This window comes from Gobio gobio (assembly GCF_949357685.1).
Source record: "Gobio gobio genome assembly, chromosome: 7".
Taxonomy (NCBI): Eukaryota; Metazoa; Chordata; class Actinopteri; order Cypriniformes; family Gobionidae; genus Gobio; species Gobio gobio.
Genome location: NC_137103.1, coordinates 48,635,395 through 48,650,883, shown reverse-complemented (window position 1 = coordinate 48,650,883; position 15,489 = coordinate 48,635,395). Strand labels below are relative to the sequence as shown.

General features: G+C 39.9%; 1 protein-coding gene across 1 annotated transcript in view; it reads left to right on the top strand.

Annotated features, from left to right (window-relative positions):
* Positions 1–15,489, top strand: part of hdac4 (histone deacetylase 4) — a 293,108-nt gene that overhangs the window by 182,440 nt on the left and 95,179 nt on the right. Inside the window, exons 8-11 of the mRNA XM_079822512.1 lie at positions 11,090–11,218; positions 11,429–11,541; positions 13,587–13,703; positions 13,971–14,181. Of these exons, the coding sequence (XP_079678638.1) occupies positions 11,090–11,218; positions 11,429–11,541; positions 13,587–13,703; positions 13,971–14,181 (570 nt within the window). The remainder of the gene's footprint in view (positions 1–11,089; positions 11,219–11,428; positions 11,542–13,586; positions 13,704–13,970; positions 14,182–15,489) is intronic.

Sequence of the window (15,489 nt, the reverse complement as noted above, 5' to 3'; positions counted from 1 at the left end):
AAAAACGTTTTGTTTGTAACAGTATTCACAATAATATTTTAATGAGAATTAAATAAATATTTTTTTAAATTAGAATTAGCAAATTTAGTACAACAAATACTCCAGTCACGTGTAATTGTACTTTAGTAATGTACTTTACAATTTACAAATGAATTAAATTACAATTTAATAAAAAAAAAAACATGTTAAATTAGTAAGAATTCAAAAGAGAAATATGATAAATTGTCATGAAAATTATACTAATTTTATATTTAATAATCAAATGGTACGTTTTTTTTTGTTTCATTTTGAAACATGATCAGGACATGTTCTTTAAAGCACAAACTTCTCTGTCCTGGTAACATTGTCTAGATTTCCTTGATTGCATTGGAGACTCTTCTCCTTCACACCTCGTGGAACATTCTGGAAAGTTTTCTGCTTCTGAGAAAAGACGTCCAAAGGGTTTTAGGAGGTTTAGGTTAAGACATTCTCTGTGGCATCTGCTGTGTATTAAGACGGGCTCCAGTGTCTGTGGGCTGGCATCGGTCCTGTGCCCCCCTGGTTCAGCATCGCTGTCTTCACTATCAGAGCTCCAGGCGGTGTGTGTTAAAGAACTTGTACCCCCTCCCTGCCTGCTGCAGGAGAGCACTCCTATGCAGGAGCAATTCCTATGCAGACTCACTTTGGGCTGGTTTAGGTAGCGTAAGGCCTCTGTGCTCATTAATCACCCTGGAAATGGGCCTGTCAGGGACCCGCAGTACAACCTGCCCTGGGCCTTTAGCACACACAGAGCCCCGGTGAGACCTGCGTAATTACAGTGCAGGCCAGAGAGACGGGAGAGGGAGGTGTTGCCGAGTGCATTACAGTCATAACTGCGGATGGAAGGTACATGCATCTCCTACTTCTTAAAGCAAAGTGTCCATCTGTACAGCAACCTTCATGACCTCCGCGTGAAGATGGCAATTGACATTCATGGCACTCAGAGTCCAAAAATAACTATTTGCCCCACCTGCCAAATTGCAGTTGAACTGAGAAACTGTGCAAGTTATACATATTTCTTACAGGCATTTTATTAAAACATTTTCTGCGTTCATTTTTAAATGTGCAGGTTATAAATATAGCTTCCAGCCATTTTTTTTTTATTTTTTTAATTTATTTAATTAATTTATTAATTTTTTTCTGCGTTCATTTTTAATTTTAGTAAAAAAAAAGTTTTTTACTGTGCAGGTTATAAATATACCTTCCAGGCATTTTATTTTATCTTATTTTATTTTGTATTTTATTTATAAAAAAAAATTCTGCGTTCATTTTTAATTTAAGTAAAAGTTGTTGTTTTTAAACTGTACAGGTTATAAATATACCTTAAAGGCATTTTATTTTATCTTATTTAATTTCATTTTTTATTTTATTTATTTTTCTGCGTTCATTTTAATTTTTTTGTTGTTTTTTTTAAATGTCTCTAGCTTTTATTAAGTTTATTATTAAAGTTCTTCAACTAAACAAAAATGAGAAATTATGCTTTAGCAACAAATTGAAATAATATAATAACCTTGGTGCGATGCAACTGCACCTTTCAAAGAAACAAATTTATAGATTTTTTTTGGCTTGATGTGATGAATATTTCTCCATATGTGTGACCACATGGGATTCTGGAGGGAAAAAGGGCATCCTGGACAAACAAACAACACAAGGAATAGTTGTTAGAAGATGATGCATGTTTTCTTTAATAAACCGTTTCAGTGTTTCATTTTAATTCGATTTACATTTATTCATTCAGCTGACGTTTTTGCATGTCACTTGCAAATAATCTGAGATTCTTATAGTCATTCGTGTGATTTAGCTGTTGACAAGTCACATTTGGCTCTTGGCGAGAGTCAATATTAGACTTTGATTGCACTGTTGCAACCCACAGTTTGGTTTGATGTGATCCAGTGTTCCCACACTTCACTGTTTTCATTATCCATGAGTGGCACAACCTCTTTGACGTTCTTTCATGGTTATATTTCCCATGTGAGCTGTTAACCTGGGAAAGCAGCAGGAGGATACAGGCGGTGGAACTTCGGGAAAGAGGATCTGATGGTCTGAACTTCAAGCTGTGAAATGTTCTTTGTTTAGTTCTGATGATTGAGTTTGCGGTAAGGCTCGTTTGCGAGTCGATTCCAGTCCTCCCGCTGTAGATAAACCTCAGTTTGCTCTGGCCGGCTGAGTGCATTCCTGCAGCGGGGATACGGAGAAGGAGGGTGGCCCAGGCCTTAACCAGAACTGTTTGACGCTCTCTTTCCCTCCATACCGCCCCTCTCAGGACAGGCCAGAGTCTGTTTTCACACGTTTCACCTAACCGTCGGACATCTGGAACCTTGGCTGTTGGCAGCTGCAGGAAGTGTGATGTTGTTTTAGGACAGTGAAGTCTGCACGGTGTCCAGTGCCATGAATGGTGCAAAGACGGTTCCTCGTCTGTATGTATGTCATGATTTTCTAATAGTGGTGACCAGTGTTTTTGGGGGGTAATACGTTACAAGTTGCGTGTTCAAAGAGCTTTTTTCTTAACTAATGACTAATGTGATGTGTTACTTTTATAGTTATGTTGTTCAAACCAGTAATGCAAGTAATGCAGGTTTTTTCCCCAATATAATATCAGTAACGTTATGCAATTCGATATTTCACATAATCAGATTTTCATGCAACAAGTCTTACATTGCTCATTACATTTACACAATATCAGTTACTTTTTCAAATACCGTTTTACTAAGGAGTTTCTTTACGCAAAAAGTCATACATTGCTCAATTTTCACTGTCACTTTTTCAAATAAGTAATGTATTACGTATTAAATTATTTTCACATAGTCCGATTTTTTTATACCTTGCTGATGAAATTTTCACAAAATCAGTTACTTTTTCAAATAACATTTTAAGTAATCAGATTTTTTCATGCACAAAGTAATAAGTTGTTCATTTAAATTTAAACAAATAAATTGAGTTGTTTTATAATTAAAGACAATTTGGACAAACGCACTCGGGCACGGTACAAGGCAACCGTGCCTAGTGTGAGTACACCCTAACATTACATAATCAGATTTTTCACTTAATCAGATTTTTTTTATACATGTTGCTTATTAAATTTACACAAATTACTTTTTTCATGTTTTTATAATATTATTTTTCACATAATCAGATTTCTTCATGCAGAAATAATACATTGCTCAATACATTTACACAATATCAATTACTTTTTTTTAAATAACTTTATGTAATCTTATTTTTCACATAATCAGATTTTGCTCATACATTGTCATACATTGCTCATAAAATTTACACAATATCAGTTAATTTTTCAAATAAGTAATGCATTGTGTATTCTATTTTTTTACATGCATACATATTTCTTCACATAAGAAGCAAAACCTTCCTGATAAAATTTTCAAACTATCAGGCACTTTTTCAAATAAACAAAAAAAATTTTTTTTCACACAATACATTGTTCATTAAATTTACACAATATCAATTACTTTTTTTTGAATGAGTAATATTAATAAGATTTCTTTCATTTCTTTCTTTCTTTCATGCAATATGTTGCTAATTAAAGTTACACAATTTACATTTTACGTAACATTTTTTCCACTAATTCACTCATTAATTTGATCCAATATGAGGTACGCTTTCAAACAAGTAACATTACTTCTTACATAGTAATGCATAGAATACCACAGTAGTTGTTAACTTTACACAAATTGCACCCCCCCCCCCCCCCCCCCCCCAAAAAAAAATAATTAATTTAATTTCCCATGTTTTAGTATGAAGCAGACTTAGCAATGCAATATTGTACCATTCAGCAGTGGTGTTGACACTCTTCTTTTCTGTGAATGTATCCTGTAAGCATGTGACTCAGCGAGAGCTCTTTTGTTTCATTCATGCGTTCTCCGGCACTGTTGCAAGGCTGTGCTCTTCTGAGCGTGTTCGAGCAGGCAGGAACGTCACAGAGCTGACTTTGCGCAGAGCAACTGTGACTCTTTTGCTGTGTGACTCATTCTTGTACATGTCAGGTACAAAGTGTTTGTTCCCACACAATCTGACTCAAAATTTGTTGCAAACAATTATTTGCCCTTAACCACCTTAGGGCATTGATTAAATGAATGTCTGTTATGCCTCACTTTGTGAAACGCAAGTTGTACTTGCTCTAATTTGATCAGAAATAGGGCACTTTTACAGTTTGAGACGTTGCACAAAGCTTTGCCGATGCGCTTCTCATTTGTACGCCATATGAATCGCCTCCAGGTTACATTGAAGTGCTCTTCACATTTATGTTGACACGTCAATTTTCACTGGGGAGTGTACAGAATTAGAAAGCCGAGGATGGAGAAATCTGGAAGGAATTGAGCTTGAGCTTTAAACACAATTATACTAATCAGCCCGGAGGTTGCAATTTGTGACCTAATACCTGCTGATAACAGCTGGGATTCAGGCGGGGGCAACAGCAGTAAAGGACAGAAGCAGATGTCGCGTTAACCGAATATTTTCTGTCATTGACTGGATTTTTTTTTAGCTGTGACTGAAAAATCTGAAGGCTGGCCGTCATTTTGACATTACACTGAGGGTTATCTATTCTAACTTGTAACTGTAATTTCCACCCCTGTTCAGTTGGTGGCCAGTGAGCTCAGAATGGCAGCAGAACAAAACGAAAACTGCCAGGAATAGTCGTCTGTCCGAGGAAAAGACGCAAAATCTAATGACAATGACCTCTGCATTAGTCCCGACTGATGCGTTCGATTACACACAGGTGAGAATCCAGTTTAACTCGATGCAGACCAGGAGAAATAATAAAGTTCAGGCAGATACAGAGTGTCGATTGAGTTTAGTTCAGTTAATTTTTTCACGTTTTGTTCATATTACAATCGGAATGGTATTTTGTTAAATATATTGTGTTGTTATATTTGCATTAAAGCTTGTGTTTTACGTTTACACAACAACGATGTACTAAAAATCAAAGCCGCAACCATGTCTTGAACATTGGCGGGAACCTATTTTTTTTATTTTTATAAAGCATAAAGAAACAGAACAGTGAACAAAAATTCTAGGTCTAATTCTAGTTGGGAAAGAATCATTTTGGGACTATTTGCAAATGATATTTGCATTAATTTGCGTCAAATATATTGTTAGTCGCAAGATTCTTCGCGTTAGTGAATAAATACATAGATCTGCTGTTAACATTTGAATTCCTTAGTGATCTGGTGGTAGAATTTTTGTAAACCGTGTTGAAGGTTACAGGTTCTAATCCGCCCTCATATAGTTTTCAAAATCAAAGATGTTCAATGGTTGTATATTAAGAGCATGGACAGTTTTGTGATTTCACCAGAAAAGAACAGCGTCTCCACAACGGCATTAAGTGATAGATTGACACGCTTGTCTGTGTGAAGACTTTGAACGAGCCAAAAGAGAACGTAATCCCCACCTACTTAGTTTACACGGAGACGATAACGGTATAGTTTTCAAAAAAACGTATGCTTTGAAACCCGTTTTCAAAAGTTTGCGTTTTCAGGCCCCCAAAATTATAGAAAGGGGGTCCCCTGCAAGTGGTTCGTGTTTAATGGGTTCTTGTCATCAAAAAGTTTGTCTTAGACTGCTTAAAATGCTTAGACTTAAAACGGCCTTGTCTACCAGTAATGAGGATCTGTGCCCCGCCCTGAACATGCTGTCCACTCTACACGGCTTCTGTTTGCCTCCTAAGAGCTCATTTCCTATATCTAGATCTAAGTGCTTTTTAATAGCTGTAGGGTGATGACTTCTACTTGTCATTTCCCGTCGGCTCTGTTGACAACTTGTCCTAGCAAAGACACTGCCTGGACGCTCTTACCAGACTGATAACTCCTCCAGATCTCTTCAGCGATCATCATCATCATGATGAAAATATATCTTCAAAATACTCTCTCGTATTCATTTTTTGAGGTTTAATGCATGGGCTTGTGATCTGAGGTCCTTCTCGGTGCTCTGCAGAAGCTGATATGCCAGAGAGTTGCTGTGCAAGAGGAAGCTTGTACTTTTTATGGATGCAAAGAATATATACACGGATCAGGCATAACATTATATCAGCGCTGGAACTATAGGTGAAGTGAATAACACTGATTATCTCCATCACGGCACCGTTTGTCCTCAAAGTTGATGTGTTAGAAGCAGGAAAAATGGGTAAGCGTAAGAATTTGAGCGAGTTTGACAAGGGCCAAATTGTGGTGGTCAGGAGACTGGGTCAGAACATCTCAAAAATTGCAGCTCTTTTGGGGTGTTCCCGGTCTGCAGTGGTCAGTACCTATCAAATGTCGTCCAAGGAAGGAGAAGTGGTGAACCGCCGACAGGGTCATGGGCGGCCAAGGCTCATTGATGCACGTGGGGAGCGAAGGCTTCCCTGTGTGGTCCGATCAAACAGACGAGCTGCTGTAGCTCAAATTGCTCAGGAAGTTAATGCTGGTTCTGATAGAAAGGTGTCAGAATACACAGTGCATCACAGTTTGTTGCGTATGGGGCTGCATAGCTGCAGACCAGTCACCGAAAGCACCAACACTGGGCACGTGAGCATCAGAAATGGACCACGGAGCAATGGAAGAAGGTGGACTGGTCTGATGAATCACGTTTTCTTTTACATCACGTGGATAGCCTGGTGTGTGTTCATTTACCTGGGGAACACATGGCACCAGGATGCACTATGGGAAGAAGGCAAGCCGATGGATGCAGTGTGATGCTCTGGGCAATGTTCTGCTGGGAAACCTTGGGTCCTGCCATCCATGTGGATGTTACTTTGACACGTACCACTACCTAAGCATTGTTGAAGACCATGTACACCCTTTCATGGAAACGGTAAAAAATATTGGCTTATGGATTTTAATATCTGCATCCCCAGTGCTTTTTCTGTATTATGGTTAAAGTTGGCATGAAGCGGAAGTTGCGATGGTTTATAACTGAGTGAAATGGCTTCTCGATCAAGAAAAAAATGTAGGGCAAGATTTGATTTTGTCCACTGGGAATTGATTGGATGGTTGCGATTTGCTATTGGTGGATCTCATGAGATTGACAGGTTGCCCCTCCCTTCCGCCATCAGAGAAGAGAAATGGCACTGCAAAAGTTATTTTGAATAAAGATTATGAGGGAAATGTAAAAAAGATTATGTTTACGGAATCCTTTATTATAAATACTGCAATAAAATAAAAAAAACAAGACTTGTCCATTTTGATTTCATGGTGACTAAACTCATGTTACAACCCTGAAGTTGACCTTTCACTTTGTGAAAATAGTTTTCAACCTGTCCTGTATTATCAAACTGCTCGGTAGGGTCACCGTCACCCTTCAAGAGTTGCGTTTGAAGCAGACGTGTGTGAGTGTGTAACATCAGCAAATATCATGGGCCACTGCAGCGGACGTGTCAGAGTTCTGGAACAGCGCTGAAACAGACACACTCGCATGCGGTTCTGCCATCTCAACAGTTTTTAGAAGAGGCAGGTTAGAGTCAAGGGCCTCGAGTCCTCTTTGCTGCCAGTGAGAGAGCTCATCCATTCCCTTTACAGCTGCCTAGTATGGCCTATATTTCATGCTAAAACTATTACAATTCATCAAGTGGTCAAATTGAAGCTGTATAGCTTGAGATGTAGTTGAGTGCACTGTTTGTTTCATCATTCACTCATGTAGATCAATAGCTGTTGGGTTTTGAATCTCAATTTAAATGTGCAACAAAAAAAATCAAATCTAGCTTTGTAGTTATGCTCAGTTGCTCACTTGCAGTGAAAAGTTTTGTAATTGTAAAAGTTTTGCTTCTACTTTTTATGATATGCCAAAAGGCATAAGATGGACACACAAACCGAACAGTGCTCATGTTAAATTTACTCCTGTCTTTATTACTGTTCCTGTTTTTTCACCCTTGCTAATGCAGGGCATTAATGGCAGCATGCCCAGCTTTTTTTAACAAAGATGTCTGGGAATGTTCCTACCACTTACCAGAAGTGCCATCCTCATATCTACCTAGTTTGATAAGTTTAACCACAAGATTGGCTTTTCAGAACAGTGTGCTCTTGAGAGAAGTATTGATGGAACCTTTGCTTCCTTAACATCTGCCTATTAGTGCCAGTGGCATAGGTTTTTACATTGAACATTCATTTGAACTCAACCGTATCAAAGTGTTATGACCATAGGAGGTAACAAATGTTGCAAATATGTTTTAGCTGACATTTAACACCAAAATGTGCAGAATATGTGCTGCTGCTGCTGCATGCAAGTTGCACCATACTTATTTTCAGTATTATTTGCTTTACACCTTTGCTGGATTAGGTTAGTGCGTTAATTAGTGTGTTAATGACATTAATGTTGGTATTTATCAGAAGATCATTCAGTCGGATGTTTATTTCTGTTCTGTGATACAATGCAGCAACATTGCACGGTTAATTTTTATTAGCATCATTAAAAGTTTGACATAACCTGCATGAGTTTTTGAACTCAGTAGCGGCCAATGCAGCATTTCATATACATTAACAATAGTAATAATAATAGGATGGATGGTGGCTGGGTGGGCGGGCGGTTGGATGGATGGATTAATGGATGGATGAATGGATGGTGGGTGGATGGATGGATGAATAGTTGGATGGGTGTGTAGTTGGATGGTGGTTGGATGGATGGATGGATGGATGGATGGTTGGGTGTGTCGATGATTGGATGGGTGGGTGAGTGGGTTTATGGTTGGTTGGGTGGATGGATGGATGGATGGATGAGTGGGTGGATGAATGGATGGATGGATAGTTGGGTGTGTGGATGGCTGGATGGATGAATGAATGAATTGTTGGTTGGTTGGATGGTGGGTGGATGAGTGGGTGGATGGCTGGATGGGTGGGTGGGTTTATGGTTGGTTGGATGTGTCGATGATTAGATGAGTGGGTGGGTGGGTTTATGGTTGGTTGGGTGGATGGATAGTTGAGTTGGTGGATGGATGGAGGCATAGTTGGGTGTGTGGATGGCTTGATGGGTGGGTATGTCGATGGATAGGTGGGCGGGTATGTTGATGGATAGGTGGGTGGGTTTATGGTTGGTTGGGTGGATGGATGAATGAATGAATGTATGGTTGGTTGGTTGGTTGGTTGGATGGTGGGTGGATGGATGGATGGATGGTGGGTGGATGGTTATGTAGTTGGATGGATGGATGGATGGATGGATGGTGGGTGGGTGGGTGGGTGGATGGTTGGATGGATGGATGGATGGATGGATGGATGGTTGGGTGTGTCGATAAATGGATGAGTGGGTGGGTGGGTTTATGGTTGGTTGGTTGGTTGGGTGGGTGGATGGAGGGATGGCTGGATGGATGAATGGGTAGTTGAGTGAGTGGGTGGATGGATGGAGGGATAGTTGGGTTGTGGATGGCTGGGTATGTCGATGGATAGGTGGGTGGGTTTATGGTTGGTTGGGTGGGTGGGTGGATGAATGAATGAATGAATTGTTGGACGGTTGGTTGGATGGTGGGTTGATGGCTGGCTGAATGGGTGGGTATGTTGATGGATAGGTTGGTGGGTTTATGGTTGGGTGGATGGATGGATGAATGGTTGGTTGGTTGGATGGTGGGTGAATGGGTGTGTAGTTGGATGGATGGTGGGTGAATGGGTGGATGAGTGGTGGTTGGATGGATGGATGGAAGGATGGATGGTTGGGTGTGTCGATGATTGGATGGGTGGGTGGGTTTATGGTTGGGTGGATGGATGGATGGGTGGATGGTGGGTGGGTGGGTGGGTGGATGAGTGGGTGGATGGATGGATGAATGGATGGATATTTGAGTGGGTGGATGGATGGATGGATGGATGGATAGTTGGGTGTGTGGATGGGTGGGTATGTCAATGGATAGGTGGGCGGGATTTTGGTTGGTTGGATGAATGAATGAATGAATGGTTGGTTGGTCGGTTGGATGGTGGGTGGATGGGTGGGTATGGCGATGGATATGTGGGTGGGAATTTGGTTGGTTGGTTGGATGGATGGATGGATGGATGGATGGATGGATGAATAAATGAATGAATGAATGAATGAATGAATGAATGAATGAATGAATGAATGAATGAATGAATGAATGAATGAATGAATGAATGAATGAATGAATGAATGAATGAATGGATGGTTGGTTGGTTGGTTGGTTGGTTGGATGGATGGATGGATGGATTGATTAATTAACCATGGTTGGTTGGTTGGTTGGATGGTGGGTGAATGAGTGGGTGGGTGGATGGATGGATGGATGGATAGTTGGGTGGGTGGATAAATGGCTGGATGGGTGTGTGGTTGGCCCAGGGCAGATCTGTGTGTATGATTTAAACACTTTGACATGTTTATTTATTTGTGTCTTCAGATGGCAAAGGGTGCATGAAGTTGTGTTCTAAATGACTACTGCGTGCACTTTACAGAGGCCAGGCCTGCATTGTTCCAAATGAACATTGCGTGCTCTCATTTCTGAGCCATGCAATTTTTGACACAGGGTCACAAACGAAGCAAGGATCAAGCGCCAGAGCACAATTAGGGCAAGAGAGGGATTAAGAGGTCTTCGTTGAATATGTGTGCAGGTGAAAATGTCAGCAGTGGCTAACGGGAGAAATGTCCATGCCTGTACGACAGCTTCAAATAGGCATGACCCTCGCGGTGAACTTTCATTTTAGTAATTGCTGGCCAGGCCTGTGCGCTGCCTCAGTGGCAGGCCTGTTCTGACACGCTACGTCGCACTCTACAAGAGCATGTGTTTGCAAACCGTTTAACTGAAAGCACTCTGAACCGAGGGTATTCATTTGCAGCATTTACACTTAGTCAGACTTGATCAAACTTTTGGGCAAGTTGCTGTGCCAAGCTGGAAGTTGTTCAAATGCTGGTTTGCGGCACCATTGTTTTTTGAATCTGAATTCACAAACATAATGAGTGAACTCTTTTATAAGGATGAATTAGTTGCTTGGGTCAGGTCCAGCTAGTTTTAAACTACTTGCTTATTTTACAGTTGCTCTCTAAGAGCCTGTTCTCTATTTAGTTGTAATGTCACACAGCTCTATCCTACACATAGAATGAAATATCTGTCCTGTTCTTGCTTTATTTTAATGACTGTCCTCTTTCTGTTTCCTGTCAGCATCTGAGCCTAATCTGAAGCTACGATCCAGGCTGAAGCAGAAAGTTACGGAGCGCAGGAGTAGCCCGCTGCTTCGAAGGAAGGATGGGCCGGTCACCACTGCAAAGAAACGCTCTCTGGACATGGCAGGTGAGAGCATCCATCTTGAACATAGTTCATGTTTTATTCATAGTGAAAGTAGAGAAATGTCAAAAAATGATTGGCAGAATAGTAGGTAACTTGTGTCTCTGCATGCACACCACACCACAGCTCAGTGACCTGACTGCTAGGCCATGATTCCCAAATCCATTTTTGACTGACACCAAATTAATGACGTCTTTTTCGCCCATTTTCTCTCAGAATCGGCATGTAGCAGTGCTCCTGGTTCTGGTCCAAGTTCACCCAACAACAGTTCAAACAACATTACCAATGAGAATGGCATCGCTGGATCAATCTCCAACAGTTCAATGGAGGTACAGTGCACTGCATACTTCACCAACGGTAGAATGGCTCTGACTTTTCGAGTTATGAAGCTACGACCACTATTGGTTAAGATCACGGAAGCATGTAGTTTTTATCAAGGTAATGATATATTTTCGAGTTTCCCAAACTGAGGTTTGCCATGGGGGTTCTTGAGTTGATCAAAAGCTATATAGCTATAAAACTATACAGTATATATCCTGGCTCTTCTCGTAAAGAGTAAGGGTTTCCTGGCCAAATTCCCTCCATTGGCCCTTATCAATCATGGCCTCCTAATAATCCCCATCCATTGAATTGTCTCTATCACCCTCTCTCCTCTCCACCTATTGCTGGTGTGTGTTGAGCGCACTGGCGCCGTTGTTATGTGGCTGCCGTCGCATCATCCAAGTGGATGCTGCACACTGGTGGTGGTTGAGGAGAGACCCCTGACATGAGTGTAAAGCACTTTAGGGTATACAGTAGTACAAATGAAAGCACTATATAAATGCCTCATTCATTCATTCATATATAATAAGTGCCTGGCATCAGGGCAAACATTGTCAAATTGTAATATTTGATATTATAATATATTAAATTGCAATAAATAAAATGAATGGTTTTCATTGTAATGTTTTTATAAATAGATTAATAATAAAAAATAACTGTAAATTATAATGGCATGTTACGTGCTTAGAAGATGCTAAAGGGATGATGACGCAACACTTCTGTGAGATGCTTCTTGAGGTGTGCAGGCAGCAAAAACAACCAACAAACTGAATTAATAACATTGAAATGATTTATTTCCATAAAGTAATAGGTCACCAAAACAGATAATAAATATATAAGAAAAGGTAGAAAAACTGAAAACAATAATAGCAAGAGAGTCGCCCAAATCAATGAAATAATAATCAAAACAAAACCCCAATCATGACTAACCCAAACCTCTAATACTAACTAACGAAAGAAAAATGTTGAAACAAAACCTAGATCTATAGCGTATACAACGCTCAAAACAAACTACGCTGACTACAAAACAAGATTACAACTGAGGGCGATCTCCCTTTCTAACTAAATAACAATAAGAAAACGATCTACCTAAATAGAACAAAATAAACAAGCAACTAAAGCTAAACAAGGGAATCAAAACTCTACCGAATGGTTAACACGCCGCGTGTTTCATACGCGTGTAACGAGTTGATCTCAAACACCTGCGAGCAATACAACAATCGCAAACACTCTCAGACGGAACTAGTGTGTCACTGACATAGTAATGAACAAAACCCCAAAGGAGTGTGAACTCGGCAATAACTAAGCACAAACTTCAACAAATGAACAGGGTACTTGACAGTCACAGATAAGACAAAGACAGAGATGAGTGAGAGTTCGCGTGGATCCCCTCACTGCCCATTCAGAAGAAATGGGGCCTTTTATCATGCCGGCTCGTCCGTGGATTGGTCGACATCACTCGTTATGTCAAACGTCCCTCCTCATTTCTCATGGCGTAGTGACAACAGTATAGTGTTCATCCGTGGTGATGATTCCCTAAATAACTAACAAAACAAGAAAAATGGAAGAGAAACAACCCCCCCAAAACCATATAAGAAAACACATGGAATGTAACATAGGATTATTATACAAATTAATGTGCCACGGTACTTTTGCCACTGTTTTATAAAAGGCCTGTTTAAGGTTGGTTTTTTTTAATAGGCAGTTTCCTTCATTTATGGCTAAAGCCTCTTAATAAGTATTACATTTCTGCAACACATGACATCTCTTTTGTGGCTTATTGGTGTATTCTCAAATGGACCTCTAAATATCTTTTAACTTTTTTAAATTTTGAGATTTAGCTCCGTTTTATTGGTGGTCACACTTGTCATGTTGCTTTAGGAAGTGTTCTGCGATTTTCCTGGCTGTTTCCATGCATGTTTTTCGAACGTCGACAGTCTCCTTCTGTAGACGCGTCCCGCAGGGGTCCGGAGAGCGACCAGACAGAGCTGTTTGTTTTTATCGGTGGGGTTTATTTATCTGTGCATATGTTTGTGTGTGTGTGTCGTTCCAGCAATCTTTGGCACACAGACTCGCCGGCAGAGAGGGTCCTGTTAGCCAGCTGTCTCTGTACACATCGCCCTCCCTTCCCAACATCACCCTGGGCCTGCCAGCCACCGGCCCTTCCAGCGTGAGTCCATCTTTCTTTTTCTCCCTCAGTGGGACGGCCCCGCTTGCGTGCGCTCATAGAGGCTCCCCTGTCTGGACCGTCAGGGTGCCACATGTGGCTTTTCAGCACCAGTGGCATTTCAAAAAGAGCCTTTTGAGAGACAATGGCTGACCTCAGCTTACTGACGCAAGCAACATCCTCACACAAGAATTATTTACGAGGGAATGTCCTCTCTTCTTTGCCCTGGATTCTTTTTGGCTTATGATCTCTCTCTCTCTATTCACATAGATGGCATCTGGCCAGCAGGATGGTGACAGAATGGCTGTGTCAGGCTTACAGCCAGGAATACCCATAACCACTCCGTTCATGCCAGGAGCCCACCTGCCTTCTTACCTGGCTGCCTCCAACTTAGAGCGGGAGGGCGGCTCGGCACACAACACTCTCCTCCAGCATATGGTGCTTCTGGAGCAGTCAGCCGCACAGAACTCCCTGGTCGCAGGTCAGTCTCAGTCATAATCATCAATATTGATGTTACCAAGACACCTTTTACCTGCAGAGATAGGGTGAGCGGCGACTGTTGTCTCTGATAAAAGAAAAAAAAATGTATGCATTATTTTTCAGAACATCAGCTGTCAACTGAAATGAGAAGAGATTGTCTAGAACATATCACCATAGAATATATTGCCTTGTACTTTAAAACCAAAACTACTATCTATCTATCTATCTATCTATCTATCTATCTATCTATCTATCTATCTATCTATCTATCTATCTATCTATCTATCTATCTATCTATCTATCTATCTATCTATCTGTCTGTCTGTCTGTCTGTCTGTCTGTCTGTCTGTCTGTCTGTCTGTCTGTCTGTCTGTCTGTCTGTCTGTCTGTCTGTCTGTCTGTCTGTCTGTCTGTCTGTCTGTCTGTCTGTCTGTCTGTCTGTCTGTCTGTCTGTCTGTCTGTCTGTGTCACCTGTCTACCTATCTATTAAAAATACAATATAAGAGTCCACTTTTGTTTAATGTTTTATTTTACATTATTAACATTTTCTTTTATTATATTATATTAAAAATACAAGATAAGAGTGCACTATTGTATTTCAAAGTATTAAAATACATTTTATTAGCCTTTTTCACATTTTCAAGGTATCTGTAAACGAATACGATGTAAAGTTTAATATTCTAACATATTTTAACTTCAGTTTGTTTATTTATTTATATTACATATACAATATAGCAATGCGTTATTATGTTTCAAAGTTTTATTTTACTTGTCATTATTCACCCTTTCTTCGATATCTGTAAACTAGGCATGCAACATGTAATATTCAAAATTTGTTCATTTCAAATTATTTATTTATTTTAAAAGTACGATATGAAAATGCGCAATGATGTTTCAAATTTTTATTTTATTAGCTATTATTTACATTTTCTTAAAAAGCCAGCCATCTAAATGTTAATATTCGAAATGTTTTCATTTTGATTTATTTGTTTGTTTGTTTGTTTGTGGTTTTTATTTTTAGCAAAATAAGATTTTTTTTTATTTATGTTTTATAAAAAAGATCCTTTATTGAACAGACGATGGCATTATTCTACATTTGAGCTGATGTTTTAGGTTGTAGGAAATATAAAATGTTGTGATTCTGATGTAGCTTCTTCAGTAAAGAAACGTTCTTATTTGTTCTTAGAAAGGAATGAGGTTTGGTCCTGTTTGAAATTTTTCAGCAGGTCCAATGCATTTTGAAGGAAAAGTTCACATTGGCACAGCTTACCCTAAAGCATCTGACACACTTTACACCGCTGCTTGCTCC